This window comes from Macaca mulatta, chromosome 1 (genome assembly GCF_049350105.2).
Source record: "Macaca mulatta isolate MMU2019108-1 chromosome 1, T2T-MMU8v2.0, whole genome shotgun sequence".
Lineage (NCBI taxonomy): Eukaryota > Metazoa > Chordata > Mammalia > Primates > Cercopithecidae > Macaca > Macaca mulatta.
The window spans coordinates 2712771-2732079 of record NC_133406.1 but is presented as its reverse complement, the minus strand read 5'-3'; the positions used below and the strand labels follow the sequence as shown (position 1 = coordinate 2732079).

Here is a 19309-nt window from a genome sequence, read left to right as displayed (position 1 = left end):
TCAACATACTCCAAACCTCAGCATCACACAGTAGACCTCTGTAGAAAACCCACACATACACCCCCAGAATCTAAAATAAATGTTGAAAACAAATTAAATAAATTTGAAGAAATAAAAAGAAATTTGTGTTCTTTATAAATTACCCACTTTCAGTTATTCTGTTATAGCAGCACAAAACAGACTAAAATAAACACCTTACATATAGTGGAACAAAGAATCACAGCCAACTTCTCAGAAGCCATGTAAAAGAGAGTGGAATGAAATAAAGTACTGAGAGGAAAAAAAAACCTACTAATCTGGAATTCTGTACCCTGTGAAATTACCCGTCAAAGGTGAAGAAAAAATAAAGACTTTTTCAGGAAAACAAAAATTGAGGAAATGTATTGCCAGTAGACCTGCCCACATGAAATGTTAAAAGAAATTCTGTAGAGAGAAGGAAATGATAAAGGTTAGAAACTTAGATCTACATAAAGAATGAAAATCAAAGAAGGAATAGATGAAGGTAAAATAAAAACTTTCATTTTTCTTATTCTTAATTGATCTAACAGATAATAGTTTGTTCAAAAGACTACTAATAGTATCAATATATTTAATTATGTATGTTTATGTATAAGCTAAATAAATGACATAAGAGAGGGAGCAGGGGCCGGGCGCAGTGGCTCAGGCCTGTAATCCCAGCACTTTGGGAGGCCGAGGCAGGTGGACTGCCTGAGCTTAGGAGTTCAAGACCAGCCGGGGCAACATAGCGAAATCCCATCTCCACACAAAATACGAAAAGTAGCCAGGCATGGTGGTGCATGCCTGTAGTCCCAGCTATTTGAGGGGTGCTGAGGAAGGAGGATGACTTGAGCTGAGGAAGTCGACGCTGCAGTGAGGGGTGTTCAGGCCACTGCACTCCAGCCTGGGTGACAGAGCGAGATCTCATTTCTAAAACAATTTTCTTTTTAAAGAGAGGGAGCAGGAATTAAAAGTATTTTGTTATTCTAAGTTACTTACTCTACCTGTAAAGCAGCAGTGTTGAGAGTAAACTTGGGTTCGTTTTAAACATATACTGTAAACTCTGGGACAGTCATTAAAAAAGGAACTTAGGTTCATTTTAAATGTATATTGCAAACTCTGGGGCAATCACTAAAAAAGGAGATTATATATATCATATATACATCTGATATGCTAATGAAGAGAAATGAAATCATACAAAATGCTCAATTAAAACCACAAAAGGCAGAAAAATAGTGGAAGACAACAATGGGAACAAAGAACAAGGGCAACAAATAGAAAACTGATATGATAAACATTAACCCAACTATATCAATAATCACTCTGAATGTCAATGATCTAAATGCATCAATTAAAAGACAGGGATGGTCACAGTGGATCAAGACACAAAACCCAACCATATGTCATCCACAAGAAACCCATTTTACATATAAATAGATTAAATAAACACGGATAGAGAAAGATATACCATGCTAACACTAATTAAACGAAAAGCAGAAAGAGCTACATTAATTCTAGATTTCAGGTTAAATGTCACCTCTACAGGAAACCCTTCTGTATCCACCTACACACAGGTGAGTGTGTGCTCAGCCCAACCACAGTCAATCATATAATCATGGGCATCTGTCACTGTCTCTCTACTCCATAACAGAAGCTTTACCAAAGCCAGGATCTTATGTACTGGCTCACTGCCTATTACTCATCATACCAACCCCCAGGACTTAGAGCATAATAATCACTCTAACTCCTGTGTAGAAACTAAATTAGAAGTGGGAAAGAATCGTAGTAACCATGAAGCTAACCCAGAAAAGAGACCATGGTAACAGGTAGTACTAGAGAAGGAGACCATGGTAACAGGTAGCACTAGAGAAGGAGACCATGGTAACAGGTAGCACTAGAGAAGGAGACCATGGTAACAGGTAGCACTAGAGAAGGAGACCATGGTAACAGGTAGCACTAGAGAAGGAGACCATGGTAACAGGTAGCACTAGAGAAGGAGACCATGGTAACAGGTAGCACTAGAGAAGGAGACCATGGTAACAGGTAGCACTAGAGAAGGAGACCATGGTAACAGGTAGCACTAGAGAAGGAGACCATGGTAACAGGTAGCACTAGAGAAGGAGACCATGGTAACAGGTAGCACTAGAGAAGGAGACCATGGTAACAGGTAGCACTAGAGAAGGAGACCATGGTAACAGGTAGTACTAGAGAAGCTGGCGAGAAAGGAACCATTTCAGATCTTTAGGTAGTGAGATAGTAAAATCAGCACAACGTGATGATTAAACGGACGTGTGGCCAGGAAAGGATGAGAATCGGAGATGACACCTGGCAACTCAGACTGCTGGGTGGCTGGTGAAACTGTTCACTGAGGCTGGAAAACATGAAGGGAAGGGGGTCTAGGGGAAGATAATGTACTCAGACTTAGACATGTTACCCCAGAGACACCTGTGCAACAGCCAAGTGGAAATCAGGAGAAAGGAGGCTGGAGACGGAGTCCTGAGAAGGAATAATATACAGATGCCCCTTGAAGTAATGGGAGTAGATAAGATCACGCAGCAGCAAAGGTAAAGGGAGAAAAGAAAAACTTCCGGCTCCAGACACCTGTGGAGGTCAAACACTGAAATACGACCAAATCGACCAAATCGTTTTAAACTTTATGTAGCATTTCCTTTGTGTTTACAGGTAGATACAAAGCTGACTTATCTACAGTACATTCCATGCAAAGCCTATCAGTTTGAGGCCGAGCACAGAACATTTATGAAGTAAACAAAGCTTGACTTCCTTCCTTATCATGGCCTTGGGTATGGCAGTCTAGAAACCAACTTATTAAATCACTCTGCTAAGTGCTTACTAATGCGGGATTAATTTTCTACCCATCAAATAGGAATCAAATCAGTCTACAACTAAGCGTAAAATGTAAACCCAAAAATACGATTCACATTTTTAAAGAGGTCTGTAATTATCCATATAAAATAGAGCTTGTATCTGCTAAAACAGTGCTTTTGAAAAGTATATAAATTACCACTTCATGTAGTGCCTAACTGCTTATTTTGCTCAGCAATTAATTCATTCAACTAGAAATGTATATATTATAAATCAAATTAAATCCTGAAAAGGTAAAATAATACTTGGTGAATTACTTGAAATTGACTTACTTGCTATCACCATTGCTGCCATTTTTGTTTGGAAAATGCTTTTTTATAAGAAAATTTAGCCTGCTCCTCCTCTCCGATCTTGGAATCATGTGTGATGTTCTGTTTATGCCAATAGAGAAAAAAGACTGGACCTCCTTCTATTAAATTATATGATAGACACCTCATAACAAGGTAGAGACAGGAATATAAAGCCACTGATGACAAAAACATTTTGACCAGTAACAGAAACAGTACTGTACACAGAAGTAAATACATATGTCGATGTGTACACTATATATGATGCACAGACCAATAGTTTGGTATATATCCTCCATCCATAAAATAGACACATTTGGATTATCTCTGAAAAACAGAAGTAGAAGTGCGGGAAGGAAGCTGGAGAAAGACTTTTATGTTTTACTCTGTATGAGTCTATACGATGTTTTTATAGGAAAACATATCCTTGTATTGCTTATGTTTGAAAATGAAATGTGCACCGGATGTGGTGGGCTCATGCCTCTAATCCCAGCACTTTGGGAGGCCAAGGCTGGTAGATTGCCTGAGCTCAGGAGCTCGAGACCAGCCTGGTCAACATGGTGAAATCCCATCTCTACTAAAATACAAAAAAATTAGCTGGGCGTGGTGGCACACGCCTGTAGTCCCAGCTACTTGGGGAGGCTGAAGCACCAGAATTGCTTGAACCTGGGAGGTGGAGGTTGCAGGGAGTTGAGACGGCGCCACTGCACTCCAGCCTGGGCAAGAGTAAGACTCCGTCTCAAAAAAAAAAAAAAAAGAAAAACGAAAAAGAAAAAGAAAAAAGAAAGAAATGTGAATACCAATAGCACTGACACCATCCTGTGGGCACAAGGCACATGTTACACCCTGCAGTACCCCAATAGCCTCTCTCAGACAACTTGATGGCATGGTCCCACACATCAAATGCTAAGCTAGTGAACCAAAATCACGTCCCCCTGGGGAATACATATTATGGATTTTATACTACAGATTTACATCCTCTGTATCAATTTCCACTCCAAGTGCTTTTGCGTTCTGTTCATTACTGTTCACAGTTCAGTCTGTCATTTAATTTTGCACAGCTTTGTGGGTATCCACAATAATTACAATGTTTAATGCTGTATTTTAAGGTTGGGATAAACACAGCAGTTTAAATGCATATGTTCTGTCCAATCTTTAACTCCCCCTCCACACACATACAAATACATACTCTAGCTGTTATTATATATATCCTTCATCTTACTAGCTGTTTTCCCGTTACCTTCCACAGTATATCTGACAGTGACATTATTATTGATGCTCCAGTAAACAGCTAATATATGTAGTAAAAACACATGCACTACAATACATCAAAATGACATACCCACCCACCAAACTCCTGCTACTCATTCTAATCAGATAATGGCTTTTCTCCTCCTTGAGTGTACTACAAAAGGATGAAGTGGCACTAGAGGAAAAATACTCATAAAACAGGGGAAAAAAATGTTTTATTAAGTAAACTGTTTATTAAATGTTTTATTAATAAACTGTTTAGGTCATTGAGATTAGAAAGCAAGTTTGCCTAGATTTGTGTCAAATAATAGGATAATTTGTCGCTTCTCTACGTACTCTGTTTAATCTGAAGTTCCTAGAAACAAATAGCTGAGCTTCACATGAATAAAACAACCAGAACATCACCATAAAACAACTTTTCTGGAACGAACACTGTATAAAAAGCAGTATTAATGTTTCACTTTTTGCTTTTAGTTACTTCTTGTTGGTAACAATCTTACATAAATCAGGGATCTTTCTAGCTTCGACAAAACTTTTGTATAAAAAATTAGGTGGAAATAATACAGTCATTTTGAAATTTCTTATCCTATTTTAATTAGAAAGTATTATACTGGCTGGGCATGGTGACCGACACCTGTAATCCCAGCACTGTGGGAGGCCAAAGCAGGAGGATCACTAGAGCTCAGGAGTTTAACATCAGCCTGGGCAAATAGTGAGATCTCGTCCCCATTAAAAAACATTTTTTAATTAGCTGGCCATGGTGGCATGTACCTGTAGTCCCAGTTGCTCAGGAGACAGAGGCAGGGAGATCGCTTGAACCCAGGATTTCAAGACTGCAGTGAACTTGATAACACCACTGCACTCCAGTCCAAGAGACCAAGCAAGACTGTCTCCAAAAAAAAAAAAACCCAAAAGCCAAGAAACAAAAGAATAATACAATATATAATGGAAAACTAGACCTAATCATAATGTTGGAGCAAGAACAGAATTTAGGTTTAAAAGAGCAGTTAAAAGTCTGAATACCTGAGTTTCATTTCTGAAACTTCAGAGCCTACTAGTTATAGAATATTTGGCAAGTTGGCTGCCTCTTTGTCCTCATTTTCCTTATTAATAAAATGAACATAATAATAGTACCTAATTCTCACAAGAGTCTTGGAAAACCAAATGGAATAATACAGTGCCTGGCACACAGTAGATGCCTAATAAATATTAACTGTTATTGTCAGTACAGATTCAGAAACTGAGGCCCACACAGTTTGTATTTTCCCTGAGATAATTTAACCAGCAAATGCCAGAATTAGCATGAGAACCTGGAACCCCTGATATTTTTGTACATTTGATTTCTTTTCCATTAAGACCACTTTTTGTGTAGTCTCAAGAAATTACTTTCAAAGGAGAAAATGAGAGAGAAGAAAATCCCTGAGACAAGCATGGCCTCAATTTAAAAGAAGGAAAGAAGAAATTCTGGAGGTGTGCATATACAAAACACAAGAAACAAAAAGGATGAGTGGAGGGTGGCGGGGAGGAGGCAAGTGACACAGACATAAAACCTCTAATTAGACTTTTTAATAAGATGTAACTCATTAGGACATAATTACATTTCTTATTAAATGATTAATCATAAGGTTAGAAGAAAAGGTCATGTTGAATGTTAATTATACATCCTTTCAAGAATTTCAAAGATGTTAACAACAGTACTCGTGAATTAACTCAAACTCTTGGCAGGAAATTTGGCATTATCTTTAAAAATTCAAAAGGCATATATCCTTTCAACAATTGATACAATAAGAAGAATTTATCCTACTGTTAATTTGGGGAAGTGTGCAAAAATGTGCAAGACAGGATGTGAAGTGCATTACTGGCAATACCAAATATTATAAAAGTTCTAAGTATTCATCAGCAAAGAAATTGTTATTATGGTCAATTCATACAATGAAACATATGGGATACAAAATGTTCCTCAAAGTAGATTGATAAATGAAAAAAAAAAAATCAAAGTACACAAGAATACGTGTACTTTATATATACAAACGTATATTTGTTTTTTTAAACATAGGATATAGATATACAAACATGTCTGCACAAGCAAATGCTACAAAGACATATGAGAAACTTAACAGTGGAAATGAGAATTGAAGTCAGGGGGCAATAAGATAGGGAGGAATAGACATTTACTTTCACATAGTAGACATATACACACACACCCAATTTTTCATCATATATATTTAATATTAGTTTTAACATTTTAATGTCCCTGGCGACCTGTGTGACTCAGCAGGTGAATAACAAGTAAAAGTAAGTTAAAGGCTGTAAAGAAGTAGACACAGGCAACAGGTATAGTGAAGGACAAATTTAAGAGTAAATAATTTGAAAGCCTCACTTATATATGGCTGAAAAGTCTTACCTGACACTTAGCACTACAGTATTTGGCGACGCGGCACTGAGAGCATCGCATCAGCTTTTCCTTCCTGTGGGGAAAAAAAAATTCTGCGTTAAGAAATGAGTGGGAAACATACTACCTAGTTGAAGAAAGAAAACATAAGCCAACATACGGACACCAGTATGTTCTGTTTACTCCACTATGCTCAGTCCCTTAAGATTTGGATTTTCACACTGATGAGCCAGCCTCCTCTTGAACCTTCCATGTGAGACACTGACAGAAAACTAAGTCCTTTGGTCTCACAGAAGATGGCAGGGAAGAGGCAGGACTAGCTTGCGGCTCCCGATCACAGACTGAGCAGCGTGTGGGGACTCACACTGTGAATTTCTGATCCAAGAACCACCACAGCAACATACCAGGTAAACTAAGAGAATCCACAGACCCTTTGACGGAACTGTATCGCCACCGCAGGCTCCCTGAGACTCTGAAAAGATGTGAGCCGCTTGCTTGCTCAGCAGGGAGGCTGGTGGTCTGGGGCAAGTTCCCAGTCACAGTCACCAGCTGCCTGGAAACAGACTCCGTGCTGCTGTGGGGACACGGTGGGAGTGAGACCAGCCTTCAGGACTGCGGGCTGCATGGGAGCGGGATGAGGCCTGTGACTGCTGGCTTTCCCCCACTTTCCTGGCGTCCTGTGTGACCCAGCAGAAGCAGCCATAATCCCCCAGGGAACATAACTCCGTCAGACTGAAAACCACATCGCCGTCCCAACAGCAGCCACAGCAATCCCCGCCCAGGGAGAATCTGAGCTCAGACACCCTATCCCTGCCCCCGGTGGTCTTTCTCTACCAGCCCTGGCTGCCAAAGACAAAGGCCATGATCTCTTGGGAGCTCTATGGCCCTGCCCACCACCTAAGAAACCTGAATACGTAACCGGGCAACCTTAGGGCAAGTTTGCTTCCTCTCTACAGGACCACAGCTGATGTGTTCCTGAAGGCACCAACCCCCGGCTGGAGGCCAACCAACACAAAACCAGCCCACTGAACAAAAACACAACCAAGGACTCTGTAGAGTCCACTTCTCACCCCTGCGCCCTCCATTACATCCCAGGACTCTCAGCACTCACTTCTCGCTTCTGCGCCCTCCATTACATCCCAGGACTCTCAGCAGTCACTTCTCGCCCCTGCGCCCTCCATTAGATCCCAGGACTCTCAGCAGTCACTTCTCGCCCCTGCGCCCTCCATTACATCCCAGGACTCTCAGCAGTCACTTCTCGCCCCTGCGCCCTCCATTACATCCCAGGACTCTCAGCAGTCACTCCCCAGCACCAGCCCAGAGCCCAGCAGCTCCACTGGGTGGCTGGACCCAGAAGAGAAAAACAATCACTGCAGTTCGGCTCTTGGGAAGCTCCATCCCTAGGGGAGGAGGGAGAACACCACATCAAGGGAGAACCCCTTGAAACAAAGGTATCTGAACAGCAGCCCTTGAGTCCCAGATCTCTCCTCTGACATAGTCCACCCAAATGAAAAGGAACCAGAAAAACGATCTGGTAATATGACAAAACAAGGCTCTTTAACAACCCCCCAAAAGATCACACCAGCTCACCAGCAACGGATCCAAACCAAGATAAAATATCCGGATTGCCAGAAAAAGAATTCAGAAGGTTAATTATTAAGCTAATAAAGGAGGCACCAGAGAAAGGTGAACTCCAACTTAAAGAAATCAAAAACTTATACAGAATATGAAAGGAAAATTCTTCAGTGAAATAGCATAAATAAAAAACGATCACAACTTCTATAAACCAAAGAAACACTTACAGAAATGCAAAATGCACTGCAAAGTCTCAGCAATAGAATTGAAAAAGCAGAAGAAAGAACTTCAGAGCTTGAAGACTGGCTTTCGAGTGAACCCAATCCATCAAAGACAAAGAAAAAAGAATTTTTAAAAATGAGCAAAGCAAGAAGTTTGGGATGATGTTAAGCAAGCAAATCTAAGAATAATGGGTGTTCCCAAGGAAAAAAAAGAAACCTAAAAGTTTGGAAACACTATTTGAGGAAATAATCAAGGAAAACTTGTCTGGCCTTGCTAGAGATCTAGACATCCAAATACAAGAAGCTCAAATACCTGAGAAACTCATCACTTAGGCACACAGTCAAGAGGTTATCCAAAGCAAAGACAAAGGAAAGAATCTTAAGAGCTGTGAGGCAAAAGCATCAGGTAACCTATAACAGAAAACCTATCAGAGCAACAGCAGATTTCTGAGCAGAAACTGTCAGAGGCATGTGAACCAGGGCAACTCCATCTTGAAGTTCAAAAGGCATATGGTGGCACACAGTGAGTAAAATGAGGCTGAGGCTTACTGGGCTGCATTCCCAGACCGTTAAGGCATTCTAAGTCACAGGATGAGACTCAAGTTGGCACACGATACAGGTCATAAACACCTTGCTGATCAAACAGGTTGCAGTAAAGAAGCTAGCTAAAACTCACCAAAACCCAAAGTGACCAGAGGTCACTGGTCGTCCTCACTGCTATGCTCCCATGAGTGCCATGACAGTCTACAAATGCCATGGCAACATCAGGAAGTTACCCTATATGGTCTAAAAAGGGGAGGCATGAATAATACACCCCTTGTTTAGCATATCATCAAGAAATAACCATAAAAATGAGCAACCAGCAGTCCTCGGGGCTGCTCTGTCTATGGAGTAGCCATTCTTTTGTTCCTTTACTTTCCTAATAAACTTGCTTTCACTTTACTCTGTGGACTCACCCAGAATTATTTCTTGTGTGAGGTCTATGAACCCCCTCTGTAACAGAACCCTATAAGCTAGAAGGGATTGGGGTCCTATTTTTCACCTCCGTAAACAAAACAATTATCAGCCAAGAATTTTGTATCCAGCCAAACTAAGCTTCATAAATGAAGCAAGATACAGTCTTTTAAGACAAATACTGAGAGAATTCACCACTACCAAGCCAGCACTACAAGAACTGTCAAAAGGAGCTCTAAATCTTGAAACCAATCCTCGAAATACACCAAAATAGAACCTCCTTAAAGCAGAAATTTCACAGGACCTATATAACAATAACACAATAAAAAAAAAAAACATACAAGGTAGTCAGACAACAGACAGCACAATGAATAGAATAATACCTCACATCTCAGTACTAACGAACAGCACCATGAATAGAATAGTACCTCATGTCTCAGTACTAACGCTGAATGTAAATGACCTAAATACTCCACTTAAAAGATATGGAATGGCAGAATGGATAAGAATTCACCAACTAAATTTCTGCTGTCTTCAGGAGACTCACCTAACACATAAAGACTCACACATAAACTTAAAGTAAAGGGGTGGAAAATGACATTCCATGCAAATGGACACCAAAAGTGAGCAGGAGTAGCTATTCTTACAGACAAAACAGACTTTAAAGCAAGAGCAGTTAAACAAAACAAAGAGGGACATTATATAACAATAAAAGGACTAGTCCAACAGTAAAATATCACAATCCAAAATATATATACACCTAACACTGGAGCTCCCAAATTTATAAAACAATCACTAATAGACCTAAGAAATGAGATACATGGCAACACAATAATAGTGGGGAACTTCAATACTCCACTGACAGCACTAGACAGGTCATCAAGACAGAAAGTCAACAAAGAAACAATGGACTTAAACTATACCCTACGACAAATGGACTTCACAGATATTTACAGAACATTCTACTCAACAACTGCAGAATATACATTCTATTCATCAGCACATGGAAAATTCTCCAAGATGGAACATATGATAGGGCACAAAACAAGTCTCAGTAAATTTAAGAAAATCAAAATTATATCAAGTACTCTCTCAGACCACAGTGGAATAAAATTGGAAATTAACTCCAAAAGGAACCCTCAAAATCATGCAAATATATGGAAATTAAATAACCTGCTCCTGGATGATTGTTGGGTCAACAATTAAATCAAGATGGAAATTTAAAAAGTCTTTGAACTGAACAATAACAGTGACACAACTTATCAAAACCTCCGGGATATAGCAAAAGCTGTGCTAAGAGGAAAGTTCAGAACATTAAATGCCTACATTGAAAAGTCTGAAAAAGCACAAACAGACAATCTAAAGCCACACCTCACAAAACTGGAGAAACAAGAACAATCTAAACCCAAATGCAGCAGAAGAAAAGAAATAACAAAGATCAGAACAGAACTAAATGAAATTGAAACAGACAAAAAAAAAATGCAAAAGATAAATGAAACAAAAGGCTGGTTTTGAAAAGATAAATAAAACTGATAGACCATTAGCAAGATTAACCAAGAAAAGAAGAGAGAAGATCCAAATAAGCTCAATTAGAAATGAAATGGGAAATATTACTACTGATACCACAGAAATACAAAAGTTTATTCAAGGCTACTATGAACACCTTTACACGCCTAAACTAGAAAACCTAGAGGGGATGGATAAATTCCTGGAAATACACAACCCTCCTAAATTAAACCAGGAAGACATAGAAACTCCGAACAGACCAATAACAAGCAGCAAGACTGAAATGGTAATTATTTTTAAATTGCCCGTAAGTAAAAGTCTAGGACCGTAAGGATTCACAGCTGAATTCTGTCAGACATTCAAAGAGGAACCAGCACCAATCCTATTGACACTATTCCAGAGGACAGAGAAAAAGGGAATCCTCCTTAAATCATTCTATGACGCTAGTATCACCCTAGTACAAAAACCAGGAAAGGACCTAACAAAAAATTAAAACTACAGACCAATATTCCTGATGACACAGATGCAAAATTCCTCAACAAAATACTAGCTAACTGAATCCAGCATCACATCAAAAAGATAATTCATCATGATCAAGTGGGTTTCATACCAGGGATGCATGGATGGTTTAACATCCACAACTCAATAAATGTGATATGCCACATAAACAGAATTAAAACCAAGAATCACGTTATCATCTCAACAGATGCAGAAAAAGCATTTGACAAAATCCAGCATCGCTTTATGGTTAAAACCCTCAGCAAAATGGGCATAGAAGGGACACACCTTAAGGTAATGAAAGCTATCTATGACAAACCCACAGCCAACATTATACTGAACAGGGAAAAGCTGAAATCATTCCCCCTGAGAAATGAAATCAGACAAGGATGTCCACTTTCACCACTTCTATTCAACACAGTACTGGAAGTCCTAGCTAGAGCAATCAGACAAGAGAAAGAAATCAGAGGTATCCAAATCAGTAGAGGAAGTCGAACTGTGGCTGTTTGCTGATGATATGACTGTATACCTAGAAAACCCTAAAGACTCATCCAAAAAGCTCCTCGAACTGGCACATGAATTCAGCAAAGTTTCAGGATACAAAATGAATGTACACAAATCAGTAGCTCTGCTATACAGCAACAGCAACCAAGTAGAGAATCAAATCAAGAACCCAACCCCTTTTACAATAGCTGCAAAAAAATAAAGTAAAACAAAATACTTAGGAATACACCTAACTAGGGAGGCGAAGACCTCTTCAAGGAAAACTACAAAACACAGATGACACAAACAAATGGAAACATGTCCCATGCTCATGGATGGGAAGAATCAATATTGTGAAAATGACCATATTGCCAAAAGCAATCTACAAATTCCATACAATCCCCATCTAAACACCACCATCATTCTTCACAAAACTAGAAAAAAAAAATCCTAAAATTCATATGGAACAAAAAAAGAGACCACATAGCCAAAGCAAGACTATGCAAAAAGAACAAATCTGGAGGCATCACATTATCCAACTCCAAACTATACTACAAGGCCGCAGACACCAAAACAGCATAGTACTGGTATAAAGATAGGCACAGTGAAACAGAATAGAGAACCCAGAAATAAACCCAAATACTTAGAGCCAACTGATCTTCAATAAAGCAAACAAAAACATAAAGTGGGGAAAGGATACCCTATTCAACAAATAGTGCTGGGACAACTGGCAAGCCACATATAGAAGAATGAAACTGGATCCTCACCTCTCACCTTACACAAAAATCAACTCAAGATGAATCAAAAACTTAAATCTAAGACCTGAAACCATAAAAATTCTAGAACATCGGAAAAACCCTTCTAGACATTGGCTTAGGCAAAGACTTCATGACCAAGAACCCAAAAGCAAATGCAACAAAAGCAAAGATAAATAGATGGGGCTTAATTAAACTAAAAAGTTTCTGCACAGCAAAAGAAATAATCAGCAGAGTTAACAGACAAACCACAGAGTGGGAGAAAATCTTCACAATCTATACATCCGACAAAGGACTGATATCCAGAATCTACAAAGAACTCAAATCGGCAAGAACAAAACAATTCCATCAAAAAGTGGGCTAAAGACATGGACAGACAATTCGCAAAAGAAGATATACAAATGGCCAAGAAGCATACGGTAAAATGCTCAACATCACTAATTATCAGGGAAATGCAAATCAAAACCACAATGTGATACCACCTCACTCCTGCAAGAATGGCCATAATCAAAAAATCAAAAACATCGATTATTGATATAGATGTAGTTAAAAGGGAACACTTTTACACTGTTGGTGGGAATGTAAACCAGTACAACCACTACGGAAAACAGTGTGGAGATTCCTTAAAGAGCTAAAAGTAAATCTACCATTTGATTCAGCAATCCCACTACTGGGTATACCAAGTCATTATACAAAAAAGATACTTATACTTGCACGCATTTATAGCAGCACAATTTGCAATTGCAAAAATATGGAACCAGCCCAAATGCCCATCAATCAACAAAGAAAGAAAATGTGGTATACATATACCATGGAATACCACTCAGCCAAAATAAGGAACAAAATAATGGCACTTGCAGTCACCTAGATGGAATTGGAGACCATCAATCTAAGTAAAGTAACTCAGGAATGGAAAACCAAACATCATATGTTCTCACTCAGATGTGGGAGCTAAGCTATGAGGATGCAAAGGCATAGGAATGATACACTGGACTTTGGAGACTCAGGAGAAAGGTTGGGAGGGGAGTGAGGGATAAAAGACTATACAGTGGGTACAGTGTACACTGCTTGGGAGATGGATGCACCAAAAGCTCAAAAATCACCACTAAAGAACTTATTCATGCAACCAAACACCACCTGTTCCCTGCAAAAACCTATTGAAATTAAAAAAGAAAAAGAATCTCAAAGAAAAAATAATAAGGCACGGCCCTGGACCCATAGACCTCCATGTACTAAAGGAGAATGATATTGTACACACCCCCAGCCCCCGACCAAAAAAAAAAAAAAAAAAAAGTCCTTTTTTAAAACTTTGGTAGAATATACATAACATAAAATTCACTATTTTAACCATTTTAAGTGCACAGTTCAGTAGCACTAACCATATTCAGATTGTTGTGCAACTATCACCACCATTAATGTTCTTTTTAACATAAATTTAATTAAAATTTAGAGACATTTCCAATTAGATTAAAACACTTCATAAAGATACTGACTGATCTCTCCATATCAAATTCAAATCTAGTCCATAAACTGGTGAAAAGTATTCTATATCCTTCCAAAAAAAAATGTTGTCTTAAATTATCATACAGTTTAATTATGAATATACTCCTCCTGAGAAATGGTTTTAAAATTCCATTTAATTCAATTACTACTTTAGACATACTGAATTGAGATGCTTTAACGTTATCTCCCCCAAATCACCTGGGTAACAGAAAAGCAGATATTTTTAAAAATCTGTATTATAAAATAAAAATAATAAATCAGATGGTAAAATTAGCAGTGACAAGGATCAGACAGGACTGTGTCCAGTTTCAAGGTGGTCAAGGGCACTAAAAGTCAACCTGTAATACTAACATCAATGACAAAACAGAACAGCTCTTTCTAAGCACTTCTGATATGACAGGCACAGTATGAAGCTCTTTATATCTATTAACTCACACTAAATTTTAAACAGTTCTGTATAAGCTAAGCAGTCTTATTATGCCAACTTTAGAGATATTTCAATACATTTTCAAAAGATAAAAAATAGATGGAGTAGTACACACTGCTAAGGCATCATACCATAAAGTGAAAGTGGCAGATGATACTGAAAGGATAAAAACAGAATCCTGCAGAGAAGCAGAACTTGAATACATCAGGTACCTCACCCCCGAAAGAACAGAAGTGAGTTATGGGGCATAAAACAAGGGAAGTGGTTAAAAGTCTAAATAAAGCAACGTCAAAAAATTCCATCCACCCCCAAGTGCAGAACTCTAGCTTCTAGATATCAATACTCCAGGCAACAAACCAAACCCAAGCGATGGGCCCTAAAGTTCTTGCTTGTAACCACACACTATACTACCATTCTTAAATAAAACTGGATCAAATCACATAACATTTAGCTGTTCATGAGACACACTTCAAACCAAAGGACATGCAGTGGTGGCATGAAAAGGATATGTCAGGCAAATATTAACTGCAAAAAAGCCTGTGTAACTACATAAGTTTTGGAAAAAAAGAGACTTGAAGGTTAAATGCATTAATAGAGATAAAGCCAACACACGATGACAAAAGACTTCCATCACCAACTGTTACATACAAAGTAACCAATCTACCCAGTCTCACAATGTATAAAGTATACGTCACAGATCTCCAAGGAAAAACTGACCAATACACAGTAAGTTAAAGCAGGGCCTGGAATATAGCAGGTACCATATAAGAGTTAGATTATCGAGAGAAGCCGCTCCCGATGTTTAACGTGGGTTCTCTTCTATTTCCTAGGTGTCTCGGATGGTTTGAGAAATAAAGGGAAAGAGCACAAGAGAGAGAAATTTAAAGCTGGGTGTCCAGGGGAGACATCACATGTCAGCAGGATCCCTGATGTTCCCTGAGCCGTAAAACCAGCAAGTTTTTATTAACGATTTTCAAAAGGGGAGGGAGTGCACGAATAGGGTGTGGGTCACAGAGATCACATCCTTCACAAGGTAATAAAATATCACAAGGCAAATGGAGGCAGGGCGAGATCACAGGACCACCGGATGAGGCGAAATTAAAATTGCTAATGAAGTTTCGGGCACGCATTGTCATTGATAACACCTTATCAGGAAACAGGGTTTGAGAGCAGACAACCTTTCTGACCAAAATTCATTAGGTGGGAATTTCCTCATCCTAATAAGCCTGGGAGCACAACAGGAGACCGGGGCTTATTTCATCCCTTGGCTTTGACCATAAAAGACTGTACACCTTAAAGGGGCCGTCTATAAGCCTACCTTCAGGGACCATTCTCTTTCTCAGGGATGTTCCTTGCTGAGAAAAAGAATTCAGCGATATTTCTCCTATTTGCTTTTGAAAGAGGAGAAAAATAACTCTGTTCCATCTGGCTCACCAGCGGCCAGTTCAAAGTTACCTCTCTTGTTCCCTGCACATCGCTGTTAATCCTGTACTTTTTTAAGATGCCCAGATTTCATATTGTTCAAACACACATGCTCTACAAACAATTTGTGCAGCTGACACAATCATCACAGGGTCCTGAGGCGACATTCATCCTCCTCAGTTTACGAAGAAGATGACGGGATTAAGAGATTAAAGACAGGCATAGGAAATCGCAAGGATATTGATTGGGGAAGTGATAAGTGTCCATGAAATCTTCACAATTTATGTTCAGAGATTGCAATAAAGACAGGCGCAAGAAATTATAAAAGTATTAATTGGCCGGGCGTGGTGGCTCAAGCCTGTAATCCCAGCACTTTGGGAGGCCGAGACGGGCGGATCACGAGGTTAGGAGATTGAGACCATCCTGGCTAACATGGTGAAACCCCGTCTCTACTAAAAATACAAAAAACTAGCCGGGCGAGGTGGCGGGCGCCTGTAGTCCCAGCTACTGGGTAGGCTGAGGCAGGAGAATGGCGTGAACCCGGGAGGCGGACCTTGCAGTGAGCTGAGATCCGGCCACTGCACTCCAGCCTGGGTGACAGAGACAGACTCCGTCTCAAAAAAAAAAAAAAAAAAGTATTAATTTGGGGAACTAATAAATGTCCATGAAATCTTCACAATTTATGTTCTTCTGCCGCAGCTTCAGCCAGTCCCTCCATTTGGGGTCCCTGACTTCCTGCAATATTAGATATTATAAGTTCTCTTTCAGAAATTCATAGATCAAGAAGATAAAGAATAAGTAGATAAAGAAGATAAAGAATAACACCAGTCTGGGCAACATAGTGAGCCCTCATTTCTACAAAAAAAAAAAAAATTAAAACATTAGCCGGGCATGGTGGCACAAGCCCGTGGTCCCAGCTACTTGAGAGGCTGAGGTGGGAGGATCGCTTGAGCCCGAGAGATTGAGGCTACAGTGAGCTGTGATCACACCACTGCACTCCAGCCTGAGCAACAGAGTGAGACCCTGTCTCAAAAAAAAAAAAAAAAAAAAAAAAATTAGGAATCTAAGAATATTACTCAAGATTCAGTCAAGATTTGAAAACAAGAGAATTCTGGGGAAATGATGGCAGTGATGTAATTTTTTAATCTCCTTGACTCTCCCCATAAAAAAAACAGAGCAAATAGGACAGCAAAACCTAATCACTACTCCCCACCCTGGAAAACATCAATAACAAAACTCAAAATATGAGTGGGTGGAAAAAACTATGAGTGCTTCTGAGAGCAGAATTAAATCAGTATCTTTATTGTAGGAAACAAGGCAACTTAGCTTCCAACAGACATGTAAACAAGAGGCCCCACATTGCCAAAAGATGTCCAGCACAGAATGCCAGGCCAATCTGAGAACTGCAGCCAAAACCAGGAGAGGGTTTTCTTTAGGAAACCTCTTTAAGACGAAATCCACCGGCTGCCCTGAACCCTGCCTTCCTTAGACCTGGCTCCTCAGATTTTTTCACTTCCCTCTCTCTTGCTAAGTTAATCAGAGGCTATGTCTGATGGCGAAAAATAACAATCCACGAATACATACAAAATGTTTGTTCCTGGTTTTAAAAAATAATGAGCAGAATCAAGATACCTGAGAGGCTCAGGCGATGAACTGCTAGCAAATATCAATCCTTCATTTCCTCCTCCCCCCCATAGCTACCAAACAAAGGCTATAATAAATGTTGACATAGAAGTTTGGTAAACTAACAAGATAATTCAGAGTACTTGAATAATTTATCTGACATTTAATGTGTGATGATGAAAGGAATGAAAGAAATCAGGCACATTCCTCAGCCCCGGGCTCAACTTCCCGAGCCCAGTACAAACACATCCCCCCATATATCTCTCAACTTCCCGAGCCCAGTACAAACACATCCCCCCATATATCTCTCAACTTCCCGAGCCCAGTACAAACACATCCCCCCATGTATCACTCAACTTCCCGAGCCCAGTACAACCACCACCTGAAAAGTCTCCGATAAGGACACAGCCGTTCGTGGATTTACTGAAAGTGCGGGAACCAATAGAAAACTGCTAAATGTATAACTTAAAATGTTAACCAATTGTAGTGCTGTAACCAAAAGAATTCCTTTGTTCCTTTGTAACTTAACGTATCCTATTTACCTCGGGCTATAAAAGGCAAGCACTTGCATTGTTCGGGGCCCTCCTGTATGCGTTGGAACGGAGGGACCAAGTTCGAACTTGTAGTAAAAGATCCTTGCCGCTTGGCTTTGACTCTGGACTCTCTGGTGGTCTTCTTTGGGGAACAAACGGTCTGGGCATAACATCTGGGGGCTCGTCCGGGATTCCCCAAGCCTACCAGACCCGTGGTCAACGGATCTACCAGGATCGATCTACTGATAGGTGAGCCGGCTCGTCTCTGTTTGTCTGTCTGTGTCTGTTCTGAACCTGTATCTGTGACTCGCGAGGTCTGAAACTGAGGCTGACGCAGTCCTGGCGGACGCGCTATAGAACAACCAGCGGAGACCGGTGGGAGACGTCCCCTGGCTCTCGTCTGATGTAGATTTCTATCTGAACTGATTCTGACCCGGGTTCCCGGAGCGCGCCTGCGGCTGTCTGAACTGATTCTGACCCGGGCTTCCGGAGCACGCCTGCGGCTGTCTGAACTGATTCTGACCCGGGCTTCCGGAGCGCGCCTGCGGCTGTCTGAAGTGATTCTGACCCGGGCTTCCGGAGCGCGCCTGCGGCTGTCTGAACTGATTCTGACCCGGGCTTCCGGAGCGCGCCTGCGGCTGTCTGAACTGATTCTGACCCGGGCTTCCGGAGCGCGCTTGCGGCTGTCTGAACTGATTCTGACCCGGGCTTCCGGAGCGTGCTTGCGGCTAGATATTATTAATACGCCAGATTTCCTTTACAGGAATTCTAACCCATATTCTTTTGCAGAAAGAGACTACAAATTATTACAGGATGGGTAATACCCAGAGCACTCCCCTATCTCTCCTTACAAGTAATTTCAAGGATGTTAGAGCAAGGGGCCATGATCTTAGTATGGAAATCAGGAAGGGAAAGCTAATTACTCTGTGCCACTCTGAATGGCCTGCCTTTGATGTGGGGTGGCCACCCGAAGGGACGTTCCGACTTCCTGTCATCACT

The 19309-nt window shown here is 40.2% G+C and overlaps 1 protein-coding gene across 5 annotated transcripts in view; it reads right to left on the bottom strand.

Annotated features, from left to right (window-relative positions):
• Positions 1 to 19309, bottom strand: part of SMYD3 (SET and MYND domain containing 3) — a 763302-nt gene that overhangs the window by 602116 nt on the left and 141877 nt on the right. For all 5 annotated transcript variants that reach the window (NM_001265933.1, XM_028839533.2, XM_077964305.1 and 2 more), the window contains 1 exon segment: positions 6823 to 6886. In NM_001265933.1, the coding sequence (NP_001252862.1) occupies positions 6823 to 6886 (64 nt within the window).